This window comes from Nerophis lumbriciformis, linkage group LG30 (assembly GCF_033978685.3).
Source record: "Nerophis lumbriciformis linkage group LG30, RoL_Nlum_v2.1, whole genome shotgun sequence".
Lineage (NCBI taxonomy): Eukaryota > Metazoa > Chordata > Actinopteri > Syngnathiformes > Syngnathidae > Nerophis > Nerophis lumbriciformis.
Window position 1 is genome coordinate 722309 of NC_084577.2, and position 27692 is coordinate 750000.

General features: G+C 39.5%; 1 protein-coding gene across 2 annotated transcripts in view; it reads left to right on the plus strand.

Annotated features, from left to right (window-relative positions):
- The first annotated feature begins 10048 nt into the window (after positions 1 to 10048).
- Positions 10049 to 27692, plus strand: part of LOC133572538 (uncharacterized) — a 17782-nt gene continuing 138 nt past the window's right edge. The window contains exons 1-6 of one of the 2 annotated variants that reach the window (XM_061925348.2): positions 10049 to 10214; positions 15225 to 15265; positions 15350 to 15419; positions 18222 to 18287; positions 18353 to 19251; positions 24660 to 27692. The exon at positions 24660 to 27692 is cut by the window's right edge and continues 138 nt beyond it. In XM_061925348.2, the coding sequence (XP_061781332.2) occupies positions 10169 to 10214; positions 15225 to 15265; positions 15350 to 15419; positions 18222 to 18287; positions 18353 to 19251; positions 24660 to 24728 (1191 nt within the window). In that variant the 5' untranslated portion in view covers positions 10049 to 10168 and the 3' untranslated portion in view covers positions 24729 to 27692. Of the gene's footprint in view, positions 10215 to 12075; positions 12349 to 15224; positions 15266 to 15349; positions 15420 to 18221; positions 18288 to 18352; positions 19252 to 24659 lie in introns of those variants that run through there. The other variant, XM_061925347.2, reaches the window with a different exon arrangement.

The window sequence follows — 27692 nt, forward strand, 5'->3', positions numbered from 1 at the left end:
GTATGGAAACTAAAGTCAAATAAATGAAACCTATCTTGTTATGTCAACTTACTGTCTTACAGTCAACCCCAAAAGGCCAATATACAGACCATTATTTAACATAATTCATTCAAGTGTGTGTGACTGTGCTACAGTGTGCTTTTTTTATCCACCATCAGCACTACACAATTTCTCATTCAATAGCATGAAGACGTGTCTCCAAAGTTTTGACAAATACTATTCCTCATCATTAATTATACATCTATCCCTTTTCTATACCGCTTAGCCTCATTGGGGTCAAGTGTCTAGCACTAGTTCTAGGTTCCCTCTCCCACCCTAGACCTAACGTCGCTGCCCCATACACACACTTTGTATGTTTATATGCACTTTTACAACAAACTATTGCATGAATGTGGTTGAAACCAGCCTTTTAAAACATGCAAAAACCCCAATTATGTTTTTGAATTTAAAAGATGGTAATAATAGCTAGACTGGGCTGTGCTGGGCTTTTATTTGGTTGGGTTTGCTATCATTGTTTTTACATTGTAATTGCGCCACAGGATCGCAATTTATTCTATTGTATTTTTAATTCATTCCCATTAACGTATGCTACTTATAACCTATTGTCATGGATAGGTTGGCCCTACTAGAGGACCGTGTCCACCAGTTAGAGTAATTTCGTAACTTTAGATGCCGCGGACACGTTTGCTAGCGTTAGCTGTAGCGTGCTGACTAACTCAGTTTGTAGCAACCCTAAGCGACCTACAAGCCGCGGTGAACCGATTAAGACCCATTATAGATTTAGCCCTTTAGCTAGTCCTACACCCCAGTATACCGGACACCACACCTTCGTGATAGGGGACTCCACCCTGAACATACAGCTTAGTAAACCAGCCATAATTAAGTGTATCCCCGAGGCCAGAGCATCCAACATTGAAGCTAGTCTTAGGAAGCTGACTCGCAACAGGCCTAGTAAACACGCACGGCAGGCTAATCGCACCACTAGCTACGCGAACATAGTTGTTCATGTCGGCTCCAATGACACTAGGATGAGACAGTCAGAGACTACAAAGAGGAACATAGCTAGGACTTGTAATCTTGCTAGAAAGATGTCCGGGCATAAAGTTCTTGTCTGCGAGAGGCAACGATGAGAGGTTTAGCATATTAGTGGCTGGCTAGTTTTTGTAGCGAACAGGGGCTAACGTTTATTGATAATTGGCCCTCTTTCTGGGGCAAACCTGGCTTGCTGAGGAGGCCGGCCTTTCACCCTAACCGGGAAGGCGCCAACACTCATTCCAAAAATATAGACTACTATTTGAGTCACACTTGACTAACTACACAGGCAATTACAGTGTCTGTTAGCTCGCCAGGTTGGTAAATTCCTGCACACATAGCATTTCTCGTAGAATAATACACAACTCACATAATGTTTTTCTGTAGTGACTGTGCCATAGGTGGACATGCATTCTACTGAGGTGCCAAATCTATCGCAGCACTAAGCAAATAATCTGAAAATCCCCATCAAATCAATTCCTAGATGTGATCGAAATTATTTAAAGCACACAAAATAAACGTAACATTATTGATATCACTACTACGGATACCATTAACAAAAATGCCTCAAAACAGCCCACTACCGATAATATGGGCTTTTTAAATATCAGATCATTGTCTCCCAAAATGTTATTAGTTAATGAGGTCATTAGAGACACCAATCTTAATGTCATTGGTCTCAGTAAAACTTGGCTAAAACCAGATTAATTTCCCCACTTAATGAGGCATCTCCTCCTAACTATACGAGTGCACATATTGCTTGTCCCTTTAAAATGGGTGGAGGGGTGGCATTAATATCCAATAAAAACCTTAACCTTTACCCTAACCTAAGTATAATTATTATGAGGTCTGTCACACCGTTCCCTCTTCATCTGGCTGTTATCTATCCCCCACCCCCATGGCCCTATTTGGACTTTGTCAGTGAATTTTCAGAGTTTGTCGCTGATCTAGTGGCGCACGCAGATAATATAAATGATAAATGATAAATGGGTTGTACTTGTATAGCGCTTTTCTACCTTCAAGGTACTCAAAGCGCTTTGACACTACTTCCACATTTACCCATTCACACACACATTCACACACTGATGGAGGGAGCTGCCATGCAAGGCGCTAACCAGCAGCCATCAGGAGCAAGGGTGAAGTGTCTTGCTCAGGACACAACGGACATGACGAGGTTGGTACTAGGTGGGGATTGAACCAGGGACCCTCGGGTTGCGCACGGCCACTCTCCCACTGCGCCACGCCTGGGAATTTTAACATTCATATGAATACCACGTCAGACCCTCCATGTGTGGCGCTCCAGACTATAATTGATAGCTGTGGGTTTACACAAATAATAAATGAACCCACGCACTGCAACGGTAATACAATAGACCTGGTCCTTGTCCGGGGTGTCAACACCTCTAAAGTTATGGTACTCCCGTACACTAAAGTACTGTCAGATCAATCAATCAATCTTTATTTATATAGCCCTAAATCACAAGTGTCTCAAAGGGCTGCACAAGCCACAACGACATCCTCGGTACAAAGCCCACATACGGGCAAGGAAAAACTCACCCCAGTGGGACGTCGATGTGAATGACTATGAGAAACCTTGGAGAGGACCGCATATGTGGGTAACCCCCCCCCTCCTCTAGGGGAGACCGAAAGCAATGGATGTCGAGTGGGTCTGACATAATATTGTGAGAGTCCAGTTCATAGTGGATCCAACATAATAGTAAGAGTCCAGTCCATAGTGGGGCCAGCAGGACATCATCCCGAGCGGAGACGGGTCAGCAGCGCAGAGATGTTCCCAGCCGATGCACAGGCGAGCGGTCCACCCCGGGTCCCGACTCTGGACAGCCAGCACTTCATCCATGGCCACCGGACCTGTGCCCCCCCCCCCCTCAAGGAAAAGGGGAGCAGAGGAGAAAAGAAAAGAAACGGCAGATCAACTGGTCTAACAGGGGGGCTATTTAAAGGCTAGAGTATACAAATGAGTTTTAAGATGGGACTTAAATGCTTCTACTGAGGTAGCATCTCTAATTGTTACCGGGAGGGCATTCCATAGTACTGGAGCCTGAATAGAAAACGCTCTATAGCCCGCAGACTTTTTTTGGGCACTGGGAATCACTAATAAGCCGGAGTTCTTTGAACGCAGATTTCTTGCCGGGACATATGGTACAATGCAATCGACAAGATAGGACGGAGCTAGACCGTGTAGTATTTTATACGTAAGTAGTAAAACCTTAAAGTCACTTCTTAAGTGCACAGGAAGCCAGTGCAGGTGAGCCAGTATAGGCGTAATATGATCAAACTTTCTTGTTCTTGTCAAAAGTCTAGCAGCCGCATTTTGTACCAACTGTAATTTTTTAATGCTAGACATAGGGAGACCCGAAAATAATACGTTACAGTAGTCGAGACGAGACGTAACGAACGCATGAATAATGATCTCAGCGTCGCTAGTGGATAAAATAGAACGAATTTTAGCGATATTACGGAGATGAAAGAAGGCCGTTTTAGTAACACTCTTAATGTGTGATTCAAAGGAGAGAGTTGGGTCGAAGATAATACCCAGATTCTTTACTGATTCGCCTTGTGTAATTGTTTGGTTGTCAAATGTTAAGGTGGTATTATTAAATAAATGTCGGTGTTTAGCAGGACCGATAATCAGCATTTCCGTTTTCTTGGCGTTGAGTTGCAAGAAGTTAGCGGACATCCATTGTTTAATTTCATTAAGACACGCCTCCAGCTGACTACAATCCGGCGTGTTGGTCAGCTTTAGGGGCATGTAGAGTTGGCTGTCATCAGCATAACAATGAAAGCTAACACCGTATTTGCGTATGATGTCGCCTAGCGGCAGCATGTAAATACTAAAGAGTGCAGGGCCAAGAACCGAACCCTGAGGAACTCCGCACGTTACCTTAACATAGTCCGAGGTCACATTATTATGGGAGACGCATTGCATCCTGTCAGTAAGATAAGAGTTAAACCACGACAAAGCTAAGTCTGTCATACCAATACGTGTTTTGATACGCTCTAATAAAATATTATGATCGACGGTATCGAAAGCAGCGCTAAGATCAAGAAGCAGCAACATAGATGACGCATCAGAATCCATCGTTAGCAGTAGATCATTAGTCATTTTTGCGAGGGCTGTCTCCGTAGAGTGATTTGCCCTGAAACCGGATTGAAAAGGTTCACAGAGATTGTTAGACACTAAGTGTTCATTTAGCTGCTGTGCGACAATTTTTTCGAGGATTTTGGAAATAAAGGGAAGGTGGGACACCGGTCGGTAGTTTACCATGAGGTCAGGATCAAGGTTAGGTCTTTTGAGCAGAGGATGAATAACCGCTTTCTTGAATGCTAGGGGAACAGTGCCAGAGGAAAGTGATAAGTTTATAATATTTAGCACTGATGGACCTAATAATACAAAAAGCTCCTTGATAAGTTTCCCAGGAAGTGGGTCAAGTAAACATGTTGTTTGTTTTATCCCACTTACGCGCTGTAATAGTTCCTCTAATGTTATTTCATCAAAAAGATCACTAGCCTATAACATTTTAAGTTCTGACTAATTGTCAACAAGCTACTAATAACCAATTCTTTAGCAGTCGGTAATGGCACCATTCACAAAAAATTATGTGGGCTCTATCGATAACCTCACTAACAACTTTAATGATGCCCTGCGCAACGCCATTGGTAGTATAGCACCACTAAAGCTAAAAAAGGCCCATAAAATGCATACCCCCCTGGTTCACAGAAGAAATCAGAGCTCTTAAACTATCATGTAGGAAGCTGGAACGCAAATGGCGTGCAACTGAACTTGAGGTTTTCCATCAAGCATGGGGTGATTGTTTGATAACTTATAAACGCACCCTTACCTTAGCTAAAACCAATTACTACTCCAATCTCATCCGCCTCAACAAAAACTATCCTAAATATTTGTTCAATACAGGAGCATCACTAACCCAACAAGAGACTCCTCCCAGTAGCTCCACCCACTCGGCTGATTACTTTAGGAAATTCTTTACTAAGAAAATTGAACTCATTAGAAAGGAGATTAAAGATAACTCGACCCAGCTCCAACTGGGTTCTATTAACAAAGATACGAATGTATGTACGACAGATATTGCCCTCCAAAATAGTCTCTCTCTTTTTGAAGAAATAACATTACAGGAACTCATGCGACACGTAAATGGGACAAAACAAACAAAGTGTTTACTTGACCCACTTCCTGGGAAACTTATCAATGAGCTGTTTGTAATATTAGGGCCATCGGTGTTAAATATTATTAACTTATCACTTTCCTCTGGTACTGTTCCCCGAGCACTCAAAACAGCAGTTATTCATCCTCTGCTAAAAAGACCTAACCTTGATCCTGACCTCGTGGTAAACTACCGGCCGGTGTTCCACCTTTCCTTTATCTCGAAAATTCTCGAAAATATTGTTGCACAGCAGTTAAATAAACATTTAGCGTGTAAAAACCTGTAAACCCTTTCAGTCCAATTTCAGGGCAAATCACTCTACGGAGGAAGCCCTCACAAAATTGACTAATGATCTATTGCTAACTATGGTTGATGATGCGTCATCTATGTTGCTGCTTCTTGCTCTCAGCGCTGCTTTCGATACCGTCGATCATAACATTCTACTAAAACGTATCAAAACACGTATTGGTATGTCAGACTTAGCCTTTTCTTGGTTTAACTCCTATCTTACTGACAGGATGCAGTGCGTCTCCCATAACAATGTGACCTCGGAGTATGTTAAGGTAACGTGCGGAGTTCCACAGTGTTCGGTTCTTGGCCCAGCAGTCTTCAGCATCTACATGCTGCCGCGAGATGACATCATACATAAATACGGTGTTAGCTTTCACTGTTATGCTGATGACACCCAACTCTACATGCCCCTAAAGCTGACCAACACGTAGGATTGTAGTCACCTGGAGGCGTGTCTAAATTAAATTGAACAATGGATGTCCAGCAACTTTTTGCATTTTAACGCTAAACAAACGAAATGCTGATTATCGGTCCTGCTAGACACCGGCACTTATTTAATAATACCACCTTAACAACTGACAACAAAGCAACTCTGTAAAGAATTTGGGTATTATCTTCGACCCAACTCTCTCGTTTGAGTCACACATTAAGAGTGTTACTAAAACAGCCTTCCTTCATCTCCGTAATATCGCTAAAATTCGTCCCATTTTGTCCACCACCGACGCTGAGATCATTATTCATGCAATCGTTACATCTCGTCTTGATAACTGTAACGTATTATTTTCGGATCTCCCTATGTCTAGCATTAAAAGATTACAGTTGCTACAAAATGCGGCTGCCAGACTTTTGACAAGAACAAGAAAGTTTGATCATATTACGCCTATACTGGCTCACCTGCACTGGCTTCCGATGCACTTAAGATGCGACTTTAAGGTTTTACTACTTACTAAACGGTCTGACTCCATCCTATCTTGCTGATTGTATTGTACCATATGTCCCGGCCAGAAAACTGTGTTCAAAAAACTCCGGTTTAGTACTGATTCCCAGAGACCAAAAATAGTCTGTGGCCTTTAGAGCGTTTTCTATTTGGGCCCCAGTACTCTGGAATGCCCTACCGGTAACAGTTAGAGATGCTACCTAAGTAGAAGTATTTAAGTCCCATCTTAAACCTCATTTGTATACTCTAGCCTTTAAATGGACCAATTTTTAGACCAGTTGATCTGCCGGCTCCCTTTTCTTCTCTGCCCCCCTCTCCATGGATGATTCGCTAGCTGTTCCAAGTCAGAACCACTCCTCTGGGCATCAGTTGGTGACGTCTCTGTGCTGCTGACTTGTCTCCATTCAAGATGATCTCCTTCTGGCCTCCCAATGGATTGGACTTTCACATGAAGTCGGGACCTGGAGTGGACCACTCCTTATGCATCAGTCGGTGATGTCTCTGCGCCCCAACTTGTCTACATGCAATAGGATCCCCTGGTGGCCCCACTATGGACTGGACTTTCACATTATTAACCGTATCCACTCGGCATCCATTGCACCGGTTACCCAAGGGTGGGGGTCTCCACATCTGCGGTCCCTTCCAGGGTTTCACCTTGGTCCCATTGGGTTGAGTTTTTTTCTTGCCCTGATGTGGGATCTGAGCTGAGGATGTCATTGTGACTTGTGCAGCCCTTTGAGACATTTGTGATTAAGGGCTATATAAGTAAACTTTGATTGATTGATTGATATTTAATTATGTTCATACTGTTATTCTTGTGGTGCTTCATGGCGATATCTGGAACTTCGGATTTAAAAATAATGCCGTCTCACATGTGCTGGTTCCTTGAATTTTTGTTTGGTTTTGCCGTGGTTCGGTTGGTAGAACGGTCGTGCCAGCAACTTCAGGGTTCCAGGTTCGATTCGCCCTTCCGCCGTCCTAGTCATTGCCGTTGTGTCCTCGGGCAACATACTACTTACACACACACTGGTTTAAAAGTTGCTATGTAAAGCGCTTTGAGTCACTAGAGAAAAAGTGGTGTATAAATATACTTCACTAAAGTTTCTAATTTCAATTGATGGACCTTGAATGCACCGCCGTTATGAACAATTGGATGCACAAGTGAAACTGGCACATAACTTTCTCATATGCTGCCACAGGTACATTTTCTTTACAAAAGCTCATTGCCCCCCCCCCCCCCCCCCCTGTGCTTGGTGCTCCGGTACAATAGCACCGCACCTTCCCCTCCAGTTAGATGGCGGGTAAGCTTGAGCCTAATTAATTCTACACAATTGGTAGTATTTAACTTGATTACAGAATATCTGAAGTGGGCAAAATATTAAATAAAAATGGACATACAGTCATGGTCAAAAGTTTACATATACTTGTAAATAACATAATGTCATGAACAAGTCTGAAGAAACAAGTCCATGTCAGAAAACCAACAAATTTAACTGAACTGCACCAATTTTGTCATTAAACCAGAAGCTTGCCAGAAGCTTGTGGATGGCTACCAAAAGTGTCTTATTGCAGTGAAACTTGCCAAGGAAAATGTAACCAAATATTAACATTGCTGTATGTATACTTTTGACCTAGCAGATTTGGTCACATTTTCAGTAGACTCATAATAAACTCATAAAAGAACCAATATTCATGATTTTTTTTTGGTGACCAACAAGTATGTGCTCCAATCACAAAAAAATAAGAGTTGTAGAAATTATTGAAAACTCAAGACAGCCATGACATTATGTTCTTTACAAGTGTATGTCAACTTTTGACCACGACTGTAGGTCTACAATTCAAGTTAAAACACCTTATTCTTTTGACCGCTAATCCATCCATCCATTTTCTACCGCTTGTCCCCTTTGGGGTCGCGGGGGTGTGCTGGAGTCTATCTCAGCTGCATTCGGGCGGAAGGCGGGGTACACCCTGGACAAGTCGCCACCTTATCGCAGGGCCAACACAGATAGACAGACAACATTCACACTCACATCCACATACTAGGGCCAATTTAGTGTTGCCAATCAACCTATCCCCAGGTGCATGTCTTTGGAGTGGGGGAGGAAGCCGGAGTACCCAGAGGGAACCCACGCAGTCACAGGAAGAACATGCAAACTTCACACAGAAAGATCCCGAGCGCAGGATCGAACCCAGGACTACTCAGGACAGTGGTTCTTAACCTGGGTTCGATCGAACCCTAGAGTCGGCCTCAGGCGTTCGGCAGAGCCTCCGCCGCAGCGGTCAAGACACACCAGACCCCGACTTAATTAAACAAGTTGAAAAATGTATTCGGGTGTTAACATTTAGTGGTCAATTGTACGGAATATGTACTGTACTGCGCAATCTACTAATACAAGTTATATTCAATCAATCAATCGTGTAAATAAAAACTTCTCCCTATCGCCGTATTTGTACTGTAAAGTTAACATTTGAATGACAATAAAAAGGAAGTCTAAGTCTAAGTATTATGGATTCCCCCAAACAATGTTCCCTCTAATTTTCCATCTGATTTGCAAGTGTGTAAATTGTTGTGAGTTCATGCACTGTGTTGGTTTTGTTCTTTGAACAAGGTGATGTTCATGCACGGTTCATTTTGTGTACTAGTGAAAAAAACATAACTTTGTCTTGAATTTGAACAAAATTTTTTTTTCACTAAAGAAGGGTTCGGTGAATGTGCATATGAAACTGGTGGGGTTCGGTACCTCCAACAAGGTTAAGAACCACTGACTCAGGACCTTCGTATTGTGAGGCACATGCACTAACCCAGGGGTAGGGAACCTATGGCTCTCGAGCCAGATGTGGCTCTTTTGATGACTGCATCTGGCTCTCAGATAAATCTTAGCAGACATTGCTTAACACGATAAGTAATGAATAATTCTGCTGGTAATCACAGTGTTAAAAATAACGTTCAAAATATAAAACATTCTCATGCATTTGAATCCATCCATCCGTTTTTCTACCGCACCTGTTCAAGAAGTCGCATTAATGGTAAGAAGTATTTAATTTATTATTGGTTACCTTCAGAATAACAATGGTATTAAAAATAATAAGAGACTTACTATACTCTAAAAATGTTGGTCATACTTAAAAATGCATGCATTTAGTTGTATTCAGTGTTAAAAAATATTATATGGCTCTCACGGAAATACATTTTAAAATATTCGTCTTTCATGGCTCTCTCAGCCAAAAAGGTTCTCGACCCCTGCACTAACCCCCGTCTCACCGTGCTGCCCTTGACTGCTAATATTACTAATAATTATTATTATACAGTACACATAACTTTTTCATTTTTGCATATTTTGTAATGCTGTAATTATACTAAATTATGGAATATCTAAATGGCAAAATATTAAATTAAATGTACAAATGTTTTATTACCTCATGTAGAGTAGACCTTTGCATGTTGTGTTAAAAGGGGAAAAAGCTAATGAATGTCATTTTTAAACTATATTGGTCAATAACAACGATACGTTTTGTTTACTAAGTGCAGGTGACACAGTTAGGGATTCGAGCTGCTATGTCACCTGACCTAGCACACACACACACACACACACGTTGCTCGGCTCTGCGCAACGTGGGTGTGTGTGCGTGTTTGTGTGTGTGTGTGTGTGTGTGTGTGTGTTTACAGAACATCCAGACCGCGGTTGGAAGGACATCTCCTCAGGAACCTCTTTTTTTGGATCCTATGGGGATTCTTATAACCGCAGTTTGTGTGTTGGCAGCCGCGGGCGGTAAGTGTCTTAACATATTTATATTCAAAAACACAGATACATCTCGATATCATTTAAACGCGATGAAAAAAAAAAAATCAAATTTTTTGAATAAAACTGGCTAATGGAAAATGATGTCGATAAAATGTTACACACAAAATGATCGCAGTGTAATTTGTCATCTGACATCTTAGCTTTGGGGCGGGCAAATCCCAATGTCGGTAGCATCGATACTATAGCGTGACGAGTTGGATATTTCTCACTTCTCGTCTATTTGGACGAATATCAAGACGCAATAAACCGCGGCGTAGCCCATTTCTAATAATATTTTTTTTTTTTGCCAAATCATATTTTAAATGTGCAATATAGCGCTGACGGCACGGCACGTGCGCGCGCCGCTGCTTCCGGTATGTTTTGCCAAGGGAGCCTATGTGCGCGCATCCTGTGGGGGATAATCCTGCTGTGAGAACAAGCTGACATGGCTGCCACCCACAGTGGAACATTGTTCACTGCCAGATAACCACCAGCACTTTATTATACATCACGGCACACTGTAATAAACTGCTGCTGTGGACTACAGTCATTTAACATGAATTGTGAATGTGACTAATAGAAAAACGTGAAGCACACATTTGACTTTCTCCCCGGTGCCTTGGTTTCTCCACATTTCTAACATCCATCCATCCATCCATCCATCTTCTTCCGCTTATCCGAGGTCGGGTCGCGGGGGCAGCAGCCTAAGCAGGGAAGCCCAGACTTCCCTCTCCCCAGCCACTTCGTCCAGATCCTCCCGGGGGATCCCGAGGCGTTCCCAGGCCAGCTGAGAGACATAGTCTTCCCAACGTGTCCTGGGTCTTCCCCGTGGCCTCCTACCGGTCGGACGTGCCCTAAACACCTCCCTAGGGAGGCGTTCGGGTGGCATCCTGACCAGATGCCCGAACCACCTCATCTGGCTCCTCTCCATGTGGAGGAGCAGCGGCTTTACTTTGAGCTCCCCCCGGATGGCAGAGCTTGCGACGGGTGCTAGCTGTGATGCTAGCCTTGGAGCTGTGACAGGAACTTGGTGTGGAGTGGCTTGGCGTGGTGCAGGTACTGGAGGTGCTTGGCGGCGTGGAGCCGCTACGGGCGCAAGCCGTGGTGCAGCGACAGGTGCTAGCCGTGGAGCAGCTAGCCGTGGTGCTGCTACTGGCGCTGGTGCTAGCCTTGGCGCTGGTGCTAGCCTTAGAGCAGCTAGCCGTGGTGCAGGTGGAGGTGGCCTAGCTGGTGGTTGTGGCTTGGCAGGCCGAAAGACCGGTGGTGGCGGCCGGGCGGGAGGCTGTGGCTTGGCAGGATGAAGAACTGGTGGTGGCAGCCGTGCTAGAGGCTGTGGCTTGGCATGACGATGTGCGACCCCACCTGAACAGCTCCCCCCCCCCAAGGAGCGGATACCAGACGCGCTCCCCGCGGTCTGGAACTGTCTTTTGGGGTGGGTGGAGGGAGGTCAGGAGGGGGGCAGAATCCTCCCCATTAAATTGTCCAAAATGTCTTTTTTCTACCTGGGATTGAGTGGGTGAAAAAAAAATAATTTGTGACTTGGGCGTGACTTGAGTCCTGGGGAACGGGGCATGAAATTTGGGACGTGGCTTGGACTGACTAGACCTGATTTCTAAAAACATGTTTTGATAATGTTTTATCAAAGACATGGCATTAGAGTCTTTTGCTGGAGGCGGGTGATCAAAAGTAAAAGAGTTGAAAAAAAATTCCTGGTCTGTGACGTCATCCTTGAGCTGCGGAGCTGGCAGCAGCCTGCTTTCGCCCGGAGTGGGAGGAGCCTGCGGGAGCGGCGCATCCTGTACCCTCGTGGAAGGCCTCCCCGAAGTCCCTCGCCTTTGGCGGTGCTTCCGTGGCTGGGGAGACGCGTTAGCGTCGTCAGGGCACACGGAGCTCAATGGCACCAGTTTGCCGCCAGGACCCCAGACCAGGTCCTTGCGCTCCGCGGAGGAATAGCGCAGCGTCTCGGCCTCCATGGCGCGCAGCACCTCCCAAGAAGCCTCCTCCAAACTGTCCAACTTTCGCGCGGAAAAACTTTTATGCTGGCAACATAATGTCAAGACTTGGTCCTTGGGGTTTATTTTCCCGGAAGGCAACGGAAAGTTGGCGCGGACAAGACGGGAATGTGAGTACATGACTTTATTTAAAACTATCAAAAAAAGAACAAACGAAAGGCACGCACAAGGGCGGAGGTACAAAACTTGGCCAAAATATGACTGAGGTGTATACCTACAAAATTTGCACACAAAAAAAGCGAGCATACTAACATTAACATGTTAACAGGTATCATTTGTCAAGTAACAAATATTTAACGCTGAGCTACATACCGGCAACATTTGCAAAACATCTAGTATGCTAATGTTAGAATGCTATTGATTGTGCCCCGGACCGTTAAAAAAATAGCTACAGGCCGCAAATGACCCCTGGGCCGCACCTTGGACACCCCTGCTCTAGTAGGGGCTGATTGCTCACTAAATATAACTTAGCAACACTGATTCCTCCTGCAGGTCTTCTTATGCTCTGGCAGACCACCAATGTTATAATGTGTTTATGAGCAAGGGCGAACCTGTTGTGCCAAAGTAACAAAAAATTGTGAGCAAAATGCGCAAAAAAAGCTAGCATGCTAACAGTACTATGTTAAAATGTAACAATAGCGTGCTTACAGTTAGCATTAGTTAAATGCCAAAATGACATTGAGGAGTGTACCTACTAAATTATTTTAAAAAGCTAGCTTGCTAATGTTAAAATGCTACCTGTAACATGTGTTAAGTACCAAAATATTTTACTCCGAGGTGTTTCCAGAACCAGAAAAAACTTGTTTAAAATTCTAGCATGCTAACGTTAGCAATCATCATCTACCAAAATATGACTGAGGTGTATACCTACAAAATTAGCACACAAAAAGCTAGCTTACTAACGTTGACATGTTAACAGGTATCATTTGTCTCGTAACAAAATATTTAACGCTGAGCTGCATACCGGCAACTTTTGCAAAACAGCTAGTATGCTAATGTTAGAATGCTATTGATTGTGCCCTGGACCGTTAAAAAAATAGCTAAATTATTTTAAAAAGCTAGCTTTCTAATGTTAACATGCTAAAATGCTAACTGTAACATGTGTTAAGTACCAACATATTTTACTCCGAGGTGTGTCCAGAACCAGAAAAAAATTGTTTAAAATTCTAGCATGCTAACGTTAGCAATTATCATCCACCAAAATATGACTGAGGTGTATACCTACAAAATTTGCACACAAAAAAAAGCTAGCATACTAACGTTAACATGTTAGTAGGTATCATTGTCACGTAACAAAATATTAACGCTGAGGTGCATACCGGCAACATTTGCAAAACAGCTAGTATGCTAATGTTAGAATGCTATTGATTGTGCCTCGAACCGTTAAAAAAATAGCTACAGGCCGCAAACGACCCCTGGGCTCTAGTAGGGGCTAATTGCTCAATAAATATAACTTAGCAACACTGATTCCTCCCTTAAGGTCTTCTTATGCTCTGGCAGACCACCAATGTTATAATGTGTTTATGAGCAAGGGCGAACCTGTTGCACCAAAGTAAAAAAAATTGTGAGCAAAATGCGCAAAAAAAGCTAGCATGCTAACAGTACTATATTAAAATGTAACAATAACGTGCTTACAGTTAGCATTAGTTAAATGCCAAAATGACACTGAGGAGTGTACCTACTAAATTATTTTAAAAAGCTAGCTTGCTAAAGTTAAAATGCTAACTGTAACATGTGTTAAGTACCAACATATTTTACTCCGAGGTGTGTCCAGAACCAGAAAAAAATTGTTTAAAATTCTAGCATGCTAACGTTAGCAATTATCATCCACCAAAATATGACTGAGGTGTATACCTACAAAAATTGCAAAAAAAAAAGCTAGCATACTAACATTAACATGTTAACAGGTATCATTTGTCAAGTAACAAAATATTTAACGCTAAGCTGCATACCGGCAACATTTGCAAAACAGCTAGTATGCTAATGTTAGAATGCTATTGATTGTGCCCCGGACCCTTAAAAAAATAGCTAAATTATTTTAAAAAGCTAGCTTGCTAATGTTAACATGCTAAAATACTAGCTGTAGCATGTGTTAAGTACCAACATATTTTAATCCGAGGTGTGTCCAGAACCAGAATTGTTATTTTTTTTATTCTAGCATGCTAACGTTAGCAATTATCATCCACCAAAATATGACTGAGGTGTATACCTACAAAATTTGCAAAAAAAAAAGATAGCATACTAACATTAACATGTTAACAGGTATCATTTGTCAAGTAACAAAATATTTAACGCTGAGCTGCATACCGGCAACATTCGCAAAAAAGCTAGTATGCTAATGTTAGAATGCTATTGATTGTGCCCCGGACCGTTAAAAAAATAGGTACAGGCCGCACCTTGGACACCTCTGGTCCAGAGGGGGCTGATTGCTCGCTAAATATAACCTAGCAACACTGATTCCTCCTGCAGGTCTTCTTATGCTCTGGCAAACCACCAATGGTATAATGTGTTTATGAGCAAGGGCGAACCTGTAGCGCCAAATCTAGGAATGGCGGTCCAAATGTATTTGTGGTGGGACTGACTGGTATAGGTTTTTCCCTCAAATGTAGTTTGCAGAGAAGTGCTGCACTGCTTTGGGTGCCTTTAATGATATAATGTCAGTAAGGGATTTGAGACAGATTTAGCCCCAGGTGGAAACTACCTGTAAGCTTAGGCCCCCGGGAGGAGTGTGTGTGCATGTGTGTGTGTGTGTGTGTGTGTGTGTGTGTGTGTGTGTGTGTGTGTGTGTGGGCGTGTGAGAGAGAAAGATCCATAAGCTTCTTTGCTCTGTCACTTCACCAAGGTAACAGTGCTTGCCTAAAAACAAGTGCTGCCTCCCTCCCGCACGAGGAACGGACTGCCGCTTGTGCATTTTTCTTCCTGCTCTGTTCGTTTGAGAAAGAAATGAAAAATATAGTTATTCTAATTCTTTTTATGTGTGTTCCAGTGGGATGTCGGCCAGTAATCTCGCCTCTTAATGATGCAAAGGTCAGAAAAAGTACTCATTTTATAATATGTATATTTCAGGTTTTTTTTAATCAATAATTGTGTGTTTTTGTGCTTCGTCTCAAGGTGGAATGTATTGTTCAGGAGACGCTGAATGGAGGTGGGGCGCCACGTGGCTGTGCCCCACTGCTAGCAGGTGACATCTATTAAATATTCACATCACCCATAGAGTTAGGAGTATCATATCATCTAATACGCCACTTTCACTTAATGGTAGCACATGATCCAGCCCAAACATATATTATTTTTTAATATAAATAACCAGTTGCAGAGTCAAAATGTTGCTATCCTAAAACCTTTACTTATAATATATACAATATATTTCAATATATAACAATGCATCATAACAGCCACACAAGAAGCTAAGCATGAATTAATACAGTACCAATACGGTATGTGAAAACATTGATGCACTCTTTTTGAATAAAAGTTGTCCTTAATTATTATTATTTTTTTGTAATGACATATTGAAATAATAATTGCAATATATATATTAAAAAAAAAATCACAAATAAATAGTGTACTTTAATAAACTATGCTGTATAAAAATACTACCTAGGTAAAACATTATTTACCATATGCTTTTAAAATGTATAATTTGATTATAATGCGCTTTACATAAAAATAATAATAATAATTTAATAAGCCCTAAAAATAATTTTAAAATAATTTTAACAAAAAATCTCCAAGCGCTATAGAAATATTAATTTTTAAACACTTGAAAAATAATTCAAAATAAACAGCATACTTTAATAAAAAAGAAAATAATCGCTTAAGAACAATAACTGTATAACAATACTAACTTGATAAACCATTATTTACCATATGCTTTCATAATTTATAATTTGATTATAATGCTGTTTACATAAAAAAAAATAAAACATTTTAAAAGACTTTAAAAAAACCATTCTAAATAAATAGTATGCTTTGATAAAAATAAGGTGAATGCATAAGAACAATATAGAAAAACTGACCAGGTAAAACATTTTTCATCGTATGCTTTTTAAAATATATAGTTTGATTATAATGCGCTTTATATATATAAAAAAAACAAAAACTAATTTAATTAGCCCTAAAAAGAATTCAAATTAATTAGTATGCTTTAATAATAAAAAGTAAATGCTTAAAAACAATATAAAAATACTAACTATAAAGGTAAGACATTATTTGCCGTAATGTGATGAAATGAGCTTTACAAAAAAAAAAATCTCTAAACGTTGTAGAAATATACATTTTTAAACACTTAAAAAATAATTCTATATAAATAGTATACTTTGATAAAAAAAGAAAATAATCGCTTAAGAACACTATTGTATAAAAATATAAACTTGGTAGAACATTATTTACCATATGCTTTTACAATTTATAATTAGATTATAATGCTCTTTATATATAAAAAAAAATACCGTATTTTTCGGACTATAAGTCGCAGTTTTTTTCATAGTTTGGCCGGGCTCCAGTGCGACTTATATATGTTTTTTCCCTTCTTTATTATGCATTTCTGGCAGGTGCGCCTTATACTCCGGTGCGACTTATACTCCGAAAAATACGGTAATAATTTTAAAAGACTTAAAAAAAAAATCTAAATAAATAGTATGCTTTAATAAAAATAAGGTGAATGCATAAGAACATCCATCCATCCATCCATTTTCTACCGCTTATCCCTTTCGGGGTCGCGGGGGCTGCTGGAGCCTATCATAGAAAAACTGACCAGGTAAAACATTTTTCATCGTATGCTTTTTAAAAATGTATAACGTGATTAAAATGCGCTCTACATAAAAAAATCTCTCAACTGCTATAAAAAAAATAAATAATAATTTTAAAAGAAAGTAATTGCTCAAGAACAAAACTTTATACAAATACTAAGGTTGTCTCCATTCAATGGCGTAACATTATTTTTGGACGATAAAAGATATTTTTGAAAAAGTGCAGCGGTCATGTCCCCCCTCCAAATTACACGAATGTGGGCCACAAGGGCAGTTGCCGTACAGGGCGGCATTTTAGGATGAGGGAGAGAAAAATCGTATTTATTTGTGCTGAGCGCTCATTTGCTCATGTTCGGGCTTTCCCTTTTAAGGATGAAGTCCTCCTAGTTTCTTCTGTTCTGTCGATTGTCTGAATAAAACAAAGAAAAAATAGAAGTGAAATTGTAATTTATTTGACAAATGAAGTACTGTATTTTCCGGACCATAGGGCGCACCCGAATATAAAGCGCACTACCCCCCCGCTACACTAAAACCTCGCCCCCCCCCCACACCTCAACCTCCTCATGCTCTCACAGGGAGAGCATGTCCCAAATTCCAAGCTGCTGTTTTGAGGCATGTTAAAAGAAATAATGCACTTTGTGACCTCAATAAAAAATATGGCAGTGCCATGTTGCCATTTTTTTTCCATAACTTGAGTTGATTTATTTTGGAAAACCTTGTTACATTGTTTAATGCATCCAGCGGGGCATCACAACAAAATTAGGCATAATAATGTGTTAATTCCACGACTGTATATATCGGTATGGGTTGATATCGGAATCAGTAATTAAGAGTTGGACAATATCGGAATATTGGATATCGGCAAAAAAGCCATTATCAGACATCTCTACTTCAATCCATCGAAACCGAAAGTTAATCTAAGTATGTGTATGAGCAAGTGCACACACGTCGTACTTGGTACTTTCTCTCACCATCGAAACAAGGGAGTATGCTTTCAGTATGAGAGCTGGCGTTACCATAGCAACAGGGTGGACTGATTGTTCAAAGAATGACTCCTTACACACTCCATTCTAGTCGAAGAAGAAATATGTTTACACTCATCTGGTCAGGATATGTGGGTCAAATGTGCGGCAATGGAAGCTTAGCATCACAAGTTGACATGTCTGTCAGTGTGTGCAAGGAAGTAAGGAAGTGTCATTGAAGCTGTAAAATGTCTCTTTTTTTTTTTGCAGCCGAACTTGATGAAGTGCAGAGACACCAGGGACTACTCAGGGAGCTGCAAAGGCTGGCTGATGACGGTACGCACACGTATTCACGTCTTAATGTGTCACTTCCATGTGGACACTGACCATTGCGCTTGCAGAGCGGGACGAAGCGAGGGAGAGGTATGAGTACAATCTGGCTGATGAGGAGAGCGACCTGCAGCTCAAGGATGAGGAGAGAGACAAAACGACCGAGGAAGACGAGCCCAAGAAGAGGGAGATGGAGGAGCCGAGGGTTGACGATACGGGGATTCATGATGAAGAAGAGCGAGCAAAGGAACTTGAGGAGCTTCTAGCTGAAGAAATCAGCAAGAAGGAGAAGGAGGAGAGAAATGATGAGGAGCTGAAAGAGCTGCTGAGAGAGTTGAAGAAGAAGCGTTATGAGATGAAGGAAAGAGGGAGCCAGAAAGATTCTGGAAGTGGTCCGAAGGAGGAAGAAACCAAGGAAAAAATGGCGAGAGACAAAGAGGAAGTTCAGAAGCAGAAGGACCAGAGGAGGAACGAGGTGGAGCTGAGTGTGGAAAAAGAGAAGGTGGAGAAAGAACTGAAGGAGCTGAAGACTAAGAACAAGCCAGAAGAGGAGAAGGAGAGGAAGGAGAAGCAGGAGGAGCTGGACGAGCTGCTCAAGAAGATGGAGCAAGTGCAGGAGGAGGCGCAGGCGGAGAAGAGTGAGGATGAGGATGATGGCGTGCAGCAGCAGGAGGAAGTCAAGACGGGAGATGAAGTTGAAGGGGCAGAGGAGCCTCGAGAGGCGGGCGAGAGGGAAGTGAAAAGCAAAGAGGAGGAGGGAGCGGTGGGGGTGAAGGAGCCGCAGCAGAAGAGAGTGATGGAGAAAGCCAGCGATGAAGCCACTCGGCAGTTTGAGCGGGAGAGACTAAAGGAGGAGGAGGAGGAGGACGATGAAGACGGCGAGGATGAGTATGTCAGAGAAGATGACGACGGGAGGGTGGAGGATGGTGATGATGATGATGAAGGTGACTTGGACGACGATCAAGGGGAGGTATGTTTTGAAATCGCACAGATCAGGGGTCTCAAACTCAATTCATCTGGGGGCTGTCCAGAAAACTCGTGTTTTGTCTTCATAAATCACTTATTTCCTGTATTTAAACTTCCAGTTCAATAATCCCCAGTCTGCTGTGGAAAGCTTTCACAGTCAGTCACAGTAGGCAGTCCACTCATTCCATTATGGTGCAGCACACCACCAGTCTGCTGGAAAGAGCAGAATTTCAGTCATTTTCCCGAAAATGTCCTTCATTTTTCGCGAAATGTTCCAGAAAAAAACCCTCTTTATTTTCCAGAACATTGTTTCGGAAAATCCTCCCCATTTTTCAGAAATAAATCCATAAAATGTTGCTTATTTTTATTATCTAATTTGCCCTTATTTTTTGGCACTTCTTTTTATTTTTTTCAATTTCCCTTATTTTCCAGAAATGTTCCCTTGTTTTCCCTTAGCATCCCTTATTTTCCAGAAAATGTCCCTTAATTTTACAGGGGGAAAAAAACACTTATTTTTCAGGAAATTTACCAAGAAATGTCACCTTATTTCCTAGAAAAATACCTTGTTTTCTAAAGAAAAGTCCCTTTATTTCCAGAATATTCTCCTAATTTTTCCAGAAAAAAATCCCCTTATTTTATGTAATTCTCCCTTGTTTTAAAAATTTTTTTTCTAATTTCCCTCATTTTTCAGAAAATGTTCCTTAATTTCCAGAAAAATAAATCACTTATTTTTTCGGAAATGTCATTTATTTTCCAGAAAATCCTCTTTATTTTTTTAATTTTTTTTTTTTGAAAAATTCCCTTCATTTCCAGAAAATATGCCAGACAAATTCCTTATATTTATCTAGAAATATTCCTTTATATTTGAGAAAATTCCCTTTATTTCCTAAAACTTTTTCCAGCGCCTTTTTTCCTTATTTTTTGGAATGTTTCTCTCATTTTCCCTCATTTCCTTTATTTTTCAGAAAACATTCCTTATTTTCCTTATTTTCCAGACCATGTCCCTTAATTTCCAGGAAAAAAACCCACTTATTTTTCAGGAAATTTACCAAGAAATTTCACATTATTTCCCTGCAAAATACCTTGTTTTCTAAAGAAAAAAGTCCCTTTATTTCCAGAATATTCTCCTAATTTTTCCAGAAAAAATGCCCCTTATTTTATGTAATTCTCCCTTGTTTTTTGAAAAAAAAAAAATCTAATTTCCCTAATTTTTCAGAAAATGTTCCTTAATTTCCAGAAAAAAAAATCACTTATTTTTTCGGAAATGTCATTTATTTTCCAGAAAATATGCCAGACAAATTCCTTATATTTATCTAGAAAAGTTCCTTTATATTTTAGAAAATTCCCTTTATTTCCTGAAACTTTTTCCAACGCCTTTTTCCCTTATTATTTTGGAATTTTGTTCTCATTCTCCCTCATTTCCTTTATTTTTCAGAAACCATTCCTTATTTTCCAGACCTTGTCCCTTAATTTCCTGGGTAAAAAACAACAACTTTTTTTTTAAGGAAATGTTTATTTTCCAAAAATTCTCTTGGCTCGGTTGGTTGGCTCGGTTGGTATAGCCGCCGTGCCATCAACTTCCTCCACCCTAGTCACCGGTTTTGTGTCCTTGAGCAAGACATTTCACCCACATGCTCCCAGTGCCACCCACACTGGTTTAAATGTAGCTTAAAAATGTAGATAATTGGTTTCACTCTGTAAAGCGCTTCAAGTCACTAGTGAAAATACACCATACAAATATAATTAATTTCACTTATTTTTCAGAGAATTTCCATGAAAATATCCCAGAGTGTCCGCCCTGAGATCGGTAGGTCGTGAGTTCAAACCCTGGCCGAGTCATACCAAAGACTATAAAAAATGGGACCCATTACCTCCCTGCTTGGCACTCAGCATCAAGGGTTGGAATTGGGGGTTAAATCACCAAAATGATTCCCGAGCGCGACCACCACTGCTGCTCATTGCTCCCCTCACCTCCCAGAGGGTGGAACAAGGGGATAGGTCAAATGCAGAGGGTAATTTCACCACACCTAGTGTGTGTGTGACTATCAGTGGTACTTTAACTTTAACTTATTTTCCTTCATTTTCCATGGCCCCCCCTTCCAATTCCCTAATTATGTTTCTAGAAAATGTAATTTATTTTTCCAGAAAGTTTCCCCATTTTTTTCCCCAAAAAAATTCCCTTATTTGTCATTTCCAGAACATTTCCCTTATGTTCATTCCCATGCAATCAATAATCTATGGCCCCCGGGATGATATTTGATTAGTTTTAAAACCGGCCCGCAGGCCACAGCCACCTGCTGCTGTTTTGCACGCATCAATACTGCATCAGTGTTGGCGCTAGGAATTTTCAAAATGGGGTCCCCATCAAGTCATAAAAATGGGGTTCCACAGTACATTTTTGGGTTCCCACTTTTTTGTAACCGTTTTGAAAACAAATGATAAATGTATGCATTATCCTGTTATAGCTCACATTCTATATTGTGTTTTGGAAAAAGGTTGTCATAAACGTTACTTAATTCATTACAAAAAATAATACAAAAGAAAACGAATTTGTATGCATATGTAAATGCATTCAGTTATAAACATTTATTCACTTTCTTCTTTCCTTCACGGATCGAAACTTTACTGCTGCCGGGATTTTTTTCTATATTTTTATTGTAATATTTTTAGAATATGTTTGTTATATTTTTGGCCAAAGTAAGACACAGAAAATAATCTGAAGTTGTCTTTATTTTGTAGTTTTAATGCCATGATTTTAATAGTCCGACCCGCATGTGCACAGATTTTCCTCCATGCGGCCCCTGAGCTAAAATTGAGTTCGACGCCCCTGCCATACAGTATCTTCCAGAAAATGCCCCTAAATTTCCAGAAACAATTTAATTTCCAGCAAATGTCCCTTTTTTCCCCAGAATATGATCCTTATTTTCCACAAAATTTCCTGCCTTTTTTTTTTTTTTTTTTCAGAAAATTATTATTATTATTATTATTTTTCAGGAAATTTCCACATTAGTTTATTAGTTTATTTGTTGGTTTATTATTTCTTCGGTCAGTGGTCAACAAAATAAACTAACAGTTTTACATAAACAAACAGTTGTACATTAATAAATTGAAAATGTTGCAGAGCGAAAGGGTTTAGGCTGAAGTTGAACACTTATTGCGCCTAACCCTATAAACAATGTCAAATACAAGATGAGCTTCCAAAAATGATGAAATTTCCTTTGCACAGTATATTATAAATACACCTTGTACACAACATAAACACTGTTCAATTATATACACAGTAAAGACATGTGAAATATCCTTGTACACGTGTTAGTTAAACCTTTGTACCAATGATATACTCCATACAAACAATTACACTTCCATTATTATTAGAGATGTCCGATAATATCGGACTGCCGATATTATCGGCCGATAAATGCTTTAAAATGTAATATCGGAAATTATCGGTTTTGGTTTCAAAATTATCGGTATCGGTTTCAAAAAGTAACATTTATGACTTTTTAAAACGCCGCTGTGTACACGGACGTAGGGAGAAGTACAGAGCGCCGCCAATAAACCTTAAAGGCACTGCCTTTGCGTGCCGGCCCAATCACATAATATCTACGGCTTTTCACACACACAAATGAATGCCATTCATACTTGGTCAACAGCCATACAGGTCACACTGAGGGTGGCCGTATAAACAACTTTAACACTGTTACAAATACGCGCCACACTGTGAACCCACACCAAACAAGAACGACAAACACATTTCGGGAGAACATCCGCACCGTAACACAACATAAACACAACAGAACAAATACCCAGAAGCCCTTGCAGCACTAACTCTTCCGGGACGCTACAATATACACCCCCCGCTGCCCCTCTCACCCCCCCAACTCAACCCCGCTCCCCCCCCCCCCCCCCCCCAACCTCCTCATGCTCTCTAAGGGAGAGCATGTCCCAAATTCCAAGCTGCTGTTTTGAGGCATGTTAAAAAATATAATGCACTTTGTGACTTCAATAATAAATATGGCAGTGCCATGTTGGCATTTTTTTCATAACTTGAGTTGATTTATTTTGGAAAACCTTGTTACATTATTTAATACATCCAGTGGTGCACCACAACAAAATTAGGCATAATAATGTGTTAATTCCACGACTGTATATATCGGTATCGGTTGATATCAGTATCGGTAATTAAGAGTTGGACAATATCGGAATATCGGATATCGGCAAAAAAGCCATTATCGGACATCTCTAATTATTATTTATATCCCACATTTAGTTTGTAATTAACATTGATCATAGTATTAACTACAGTGTTGATTCAAGAGTGATATATTTTTCCAAGACATTGGTCTTAAAGGGTTTTTTAAATGTGTGAATGGAACTGGAACATTTGAAGGCATCATCCAAGCTGTTCCACAGATGAACCATCCTGACAGAAACACATCTACTTTTTAAGATCGTTCTTATGTTTGCTTTCTGAAAGACAGCTGAACCTCTGAGGTCATAGGGACTCTCCCTAGGTTTGAACCTCTCCTGTAGACACCCAGGCAGCATGTGGTTATGAGCTTTGTACGTCACAGTAGCAGTGTTGAGGTCAACAAGAGGATATAATATTTATACCAAATTTCCCTCATATGTCAGAATATGTCCCCTTATTCCCCTTCATTTGACCTTCATTTCTGGGAAATGTGGCATGTTAAGCGGTTTATTTGGCATGTGGAGGCTGTAAAAGAATGCATTCTTACCTACAGTCAGTCAGCAGGTGTAATGTGTTCTATTTAGGGATGTCCGATAATGGCTTTTTGCCGATATCCGATATTCCGATATTGTCCAACTCTTTAATTACCGATACCGATATCAACAGATATATGCAGTCGTGGAATTAACACATTATTATGCCTAATTTGGACAACCAGGTATGGTGAAGATAAGGTACTTTAAAAAAAATAAAAAATAAAATATGATAAATAAATTAAAAACATTTTCTTGAATAAAAAAGAAAGTAAAACATTATAAAAACAGTTACATAGAAACTAGTAATTAATGAAAATTAGTAAAATTAACTGTTAAAGGTTAGTACTATTAGTGGAGCAGCAGCACGCACAATCATGTGTGCTTACGGACTGTATCCCTTGCAGACTGTATTGATATATATTGATATATAATGTAGGAACCAGAATATTAATAACAGAAAGAAACAACCCTTTTGTGTGAATGAGTGAAAAAAAAAACCCCCAAAAACGATACCGAAAAAAAAAAACGATACCGATAATTTCCGATATTACATTTTAACGCATTTATCGGCTGATAATATCGACAGGCCGATATTATCGGACATCCCTAGTTCTATTCTATATTTCAAATAGATGTACAGTAGGCCATAATTGGAGTCATGTTTTCTGGTGTTTCCATTTGCAGGAGCTGCTGGAGATTGAAGCCCAGTTACGTGAAGTTGCTGCAGAGCTGAGGGAGCTGCGCAGAGGATAAACTCACACATTCACACCCGTAGACTGACAAAACGCATTTTTGTTCAAGCATTCAGATCACCCAAGGTCTATTTATTTATTTTTTTCCCCAATTTCAAATTGCATTGGAAACTTTTCACTCTCACATTTCGATGTGTCGCTTCTTAGCTGTTGATTTTATTCGATGTACTTTGTGTGGCGCTCTATAACCTGTACAGTAATGGTATGATTGACAGGTGAAGTTACGAACTGCCACAGAAGCAACACATGCGACACTTTTCATTTACATGCAATTTCTGATTATAAGCTGCCGAGAACACACCTGTAAGTCATGTGTCTAATTCCCTATAAGCAATCAGTGTCAATGTCTATTCTGTGCAATAATCGATAGCTATGTGTACAATGTTATGACTGTTATGTATAAGTGATATTTCTACCAGTAGATATGTCATTTATTCTTTAGTAAATGAGGAATGTGCTACATTTGGCTCATGCACTGTTAAAATCAGACTGTTTTTTGGGACATTCTACCAAATCAATGGCATTTGCTTGTTGTGATGATCTCATAATAACCTGGATTTCTGTTTTAGATAAAGGGACTGTGGTGAGATTTTAACCCCCAAGTGAGAGAAAAATCATGAAATGAGTCCCATGTCCTGCAGGGAATCCCAATAATGCAACTTCCTTTGGAGCATGTGATTTATGCATTGGGATATTCCACATTGTTTATGCTAGTGTAACAGGACTGAGTGGAAACCCAGGTACACTACTAATGTGCCACCTTTCTGTGGGTTTTAAATGATTATATTGAATGTTAAACAAAGTCTAGTTTTAGGTAGCGGGGACAAGAAACAAATAGTTTGGATGAGTCTTTCCAATTCTAATGACTAAATATGCAATCATATCCACATGCAGGACACGTTGCTTACTAAAGACAAATATTTTACACTTGGTTTTGTATGGGGGGCCAAATGTAAAAATTCAATCACACTTTTTTTTAGCTGATATATTTGGAATATTTATCTAACTTTTCTCACATTCAGCGACTCATCAGGAGTGGCGCCACTTTTCTCACATTTACCTTTACCTCTTTTCATTTCCATTTGAGGTAAAAATTAAGTATTAAATCAAAATTAAAAATCTAAATGTTAAATCTAAATGTGAAATGTTAAATGTAAATATAAATGTTCAATTTAAATGTAAATATAAATGTGAAGTCTAAATCTAAGTGTTTAATCTAAATGTTAAATCTGAATGTTGAATCTAAATATCAAATCTAAATCTAAATGTTGAACCTGAATGTCAAATCGAAATCGAAATGTTAAATATAAATGTCTAATCTAAATGGCTTGCCGATGTAAAGCTAAATATTAAAACAATAATATAAGCTAAATATTTACTTTCACACTTGTTGAGCCATTTAGATTTAGATTCAACATTTAGATTTTACATTTACATTTATATTTAACATTTATATCAACATTTAAATTTAGATTTAACATTTATATCAAACGTCATTCAATATTTAGATTCAGTTTTAAGATTTAGAAATACAATTAGAAACATTTACATTTATATTTAACATTTATATCAACATTTAAATTTAGATTTAACATGTATATCTAACATTTAAAATTTACATTTAAGATTTTAATAATATTAGATTCAAGATTTAGATTTAACATTTAGATTTAGATTCAAGATTTAGATTTAACATTTAGATTTTGATTCAACATTTAGATATAGCATCTTAAATTTAGATTTAACATTTATATCAAACGTTATTCAATATTTAGATTCTGTTTTAAAATTTAGAAATACAATTCGGAACATTTATACTTAAAATGTATGTCAACATTTAAATTTAAATTTAACATTTATATCTAACATTTAATATTTACATTTAAGATTTTAATAATATAGATTTAACATTTAGATTTAGATTCAACATTTAGATTTAACATCTTAAATTTAGATTTAACATTTATATCAAACGTTATTCAATATTTAGATTCAGTTTTAAGATTTATAAATACAATTTAGAACATTTATACTTAACATTTAAATTTAGATTTAACATTTATATCTAACATTTAATATTTACATTCAAGATTTTAATAATAGATTCAAGATTTAGATTTAACATTTAGATTTAGATTCAACATTTAGATTTAACATCTTAAATTTACATCGAACATTTATATCAAACGTTATTCAATATTTAGATTCAGTTTTAAGATTTTGGAATACATTCAGAAGTGAGTTGAATATATACAAAATATATTATTAGCTATGCAGTGTGACTGATGTTTTACATTCGACAGCCATTCATTTTATCGCACAGTTGATTTCCCCGGGATGCAAATGGCGTTGATTCGGTGGAATGGCCCTGATAGCGTTCAAGAGTGACACAAAATAACACAAATGGCATTTGTCAGCCGCTGAGATGCACTTGTGTGTTGAAGCGATGTACTTAAAGCTTACCAGGTTTCAAAGTGTCACTTCAGGTTCAGACAGCTTTGCACTCTTAACAAGGCCAAGGATGAGGCGGGGGAAAGGGGGGGAGTAAAGAGACACTAAAGCCATTTTTTTCCACAACAAATACTAAATATTGTGACGTCACCGTTGCAGTGCTTGCTGTTTTGACATTGTCCCAATGTGAATATCCCAGCGCCAAGGTCACACAACGTGTGCACCAACGGCGCCCCCAAGAGGACATTACTGACATTGCACACACGAATAAACAGGGTTACCAACTGAGATGCACTTCTTTGCAATAGCACAATGTAGACCGCAATAATAATTAGTAAGCGGGTACTTCAATAAGTCATTTAAGTGCACTGGCTGTGCTAACTTATCTTTTTTCCTACACAGCCAAGATACAGTAGACAATAGTGATGATCCATTCCAAAGATGAGATGTTTGTTCATTTCACAACTAAACTACTATTATGTACTTGTTGTTTTGTATTGAAGTGCAAAGTTGT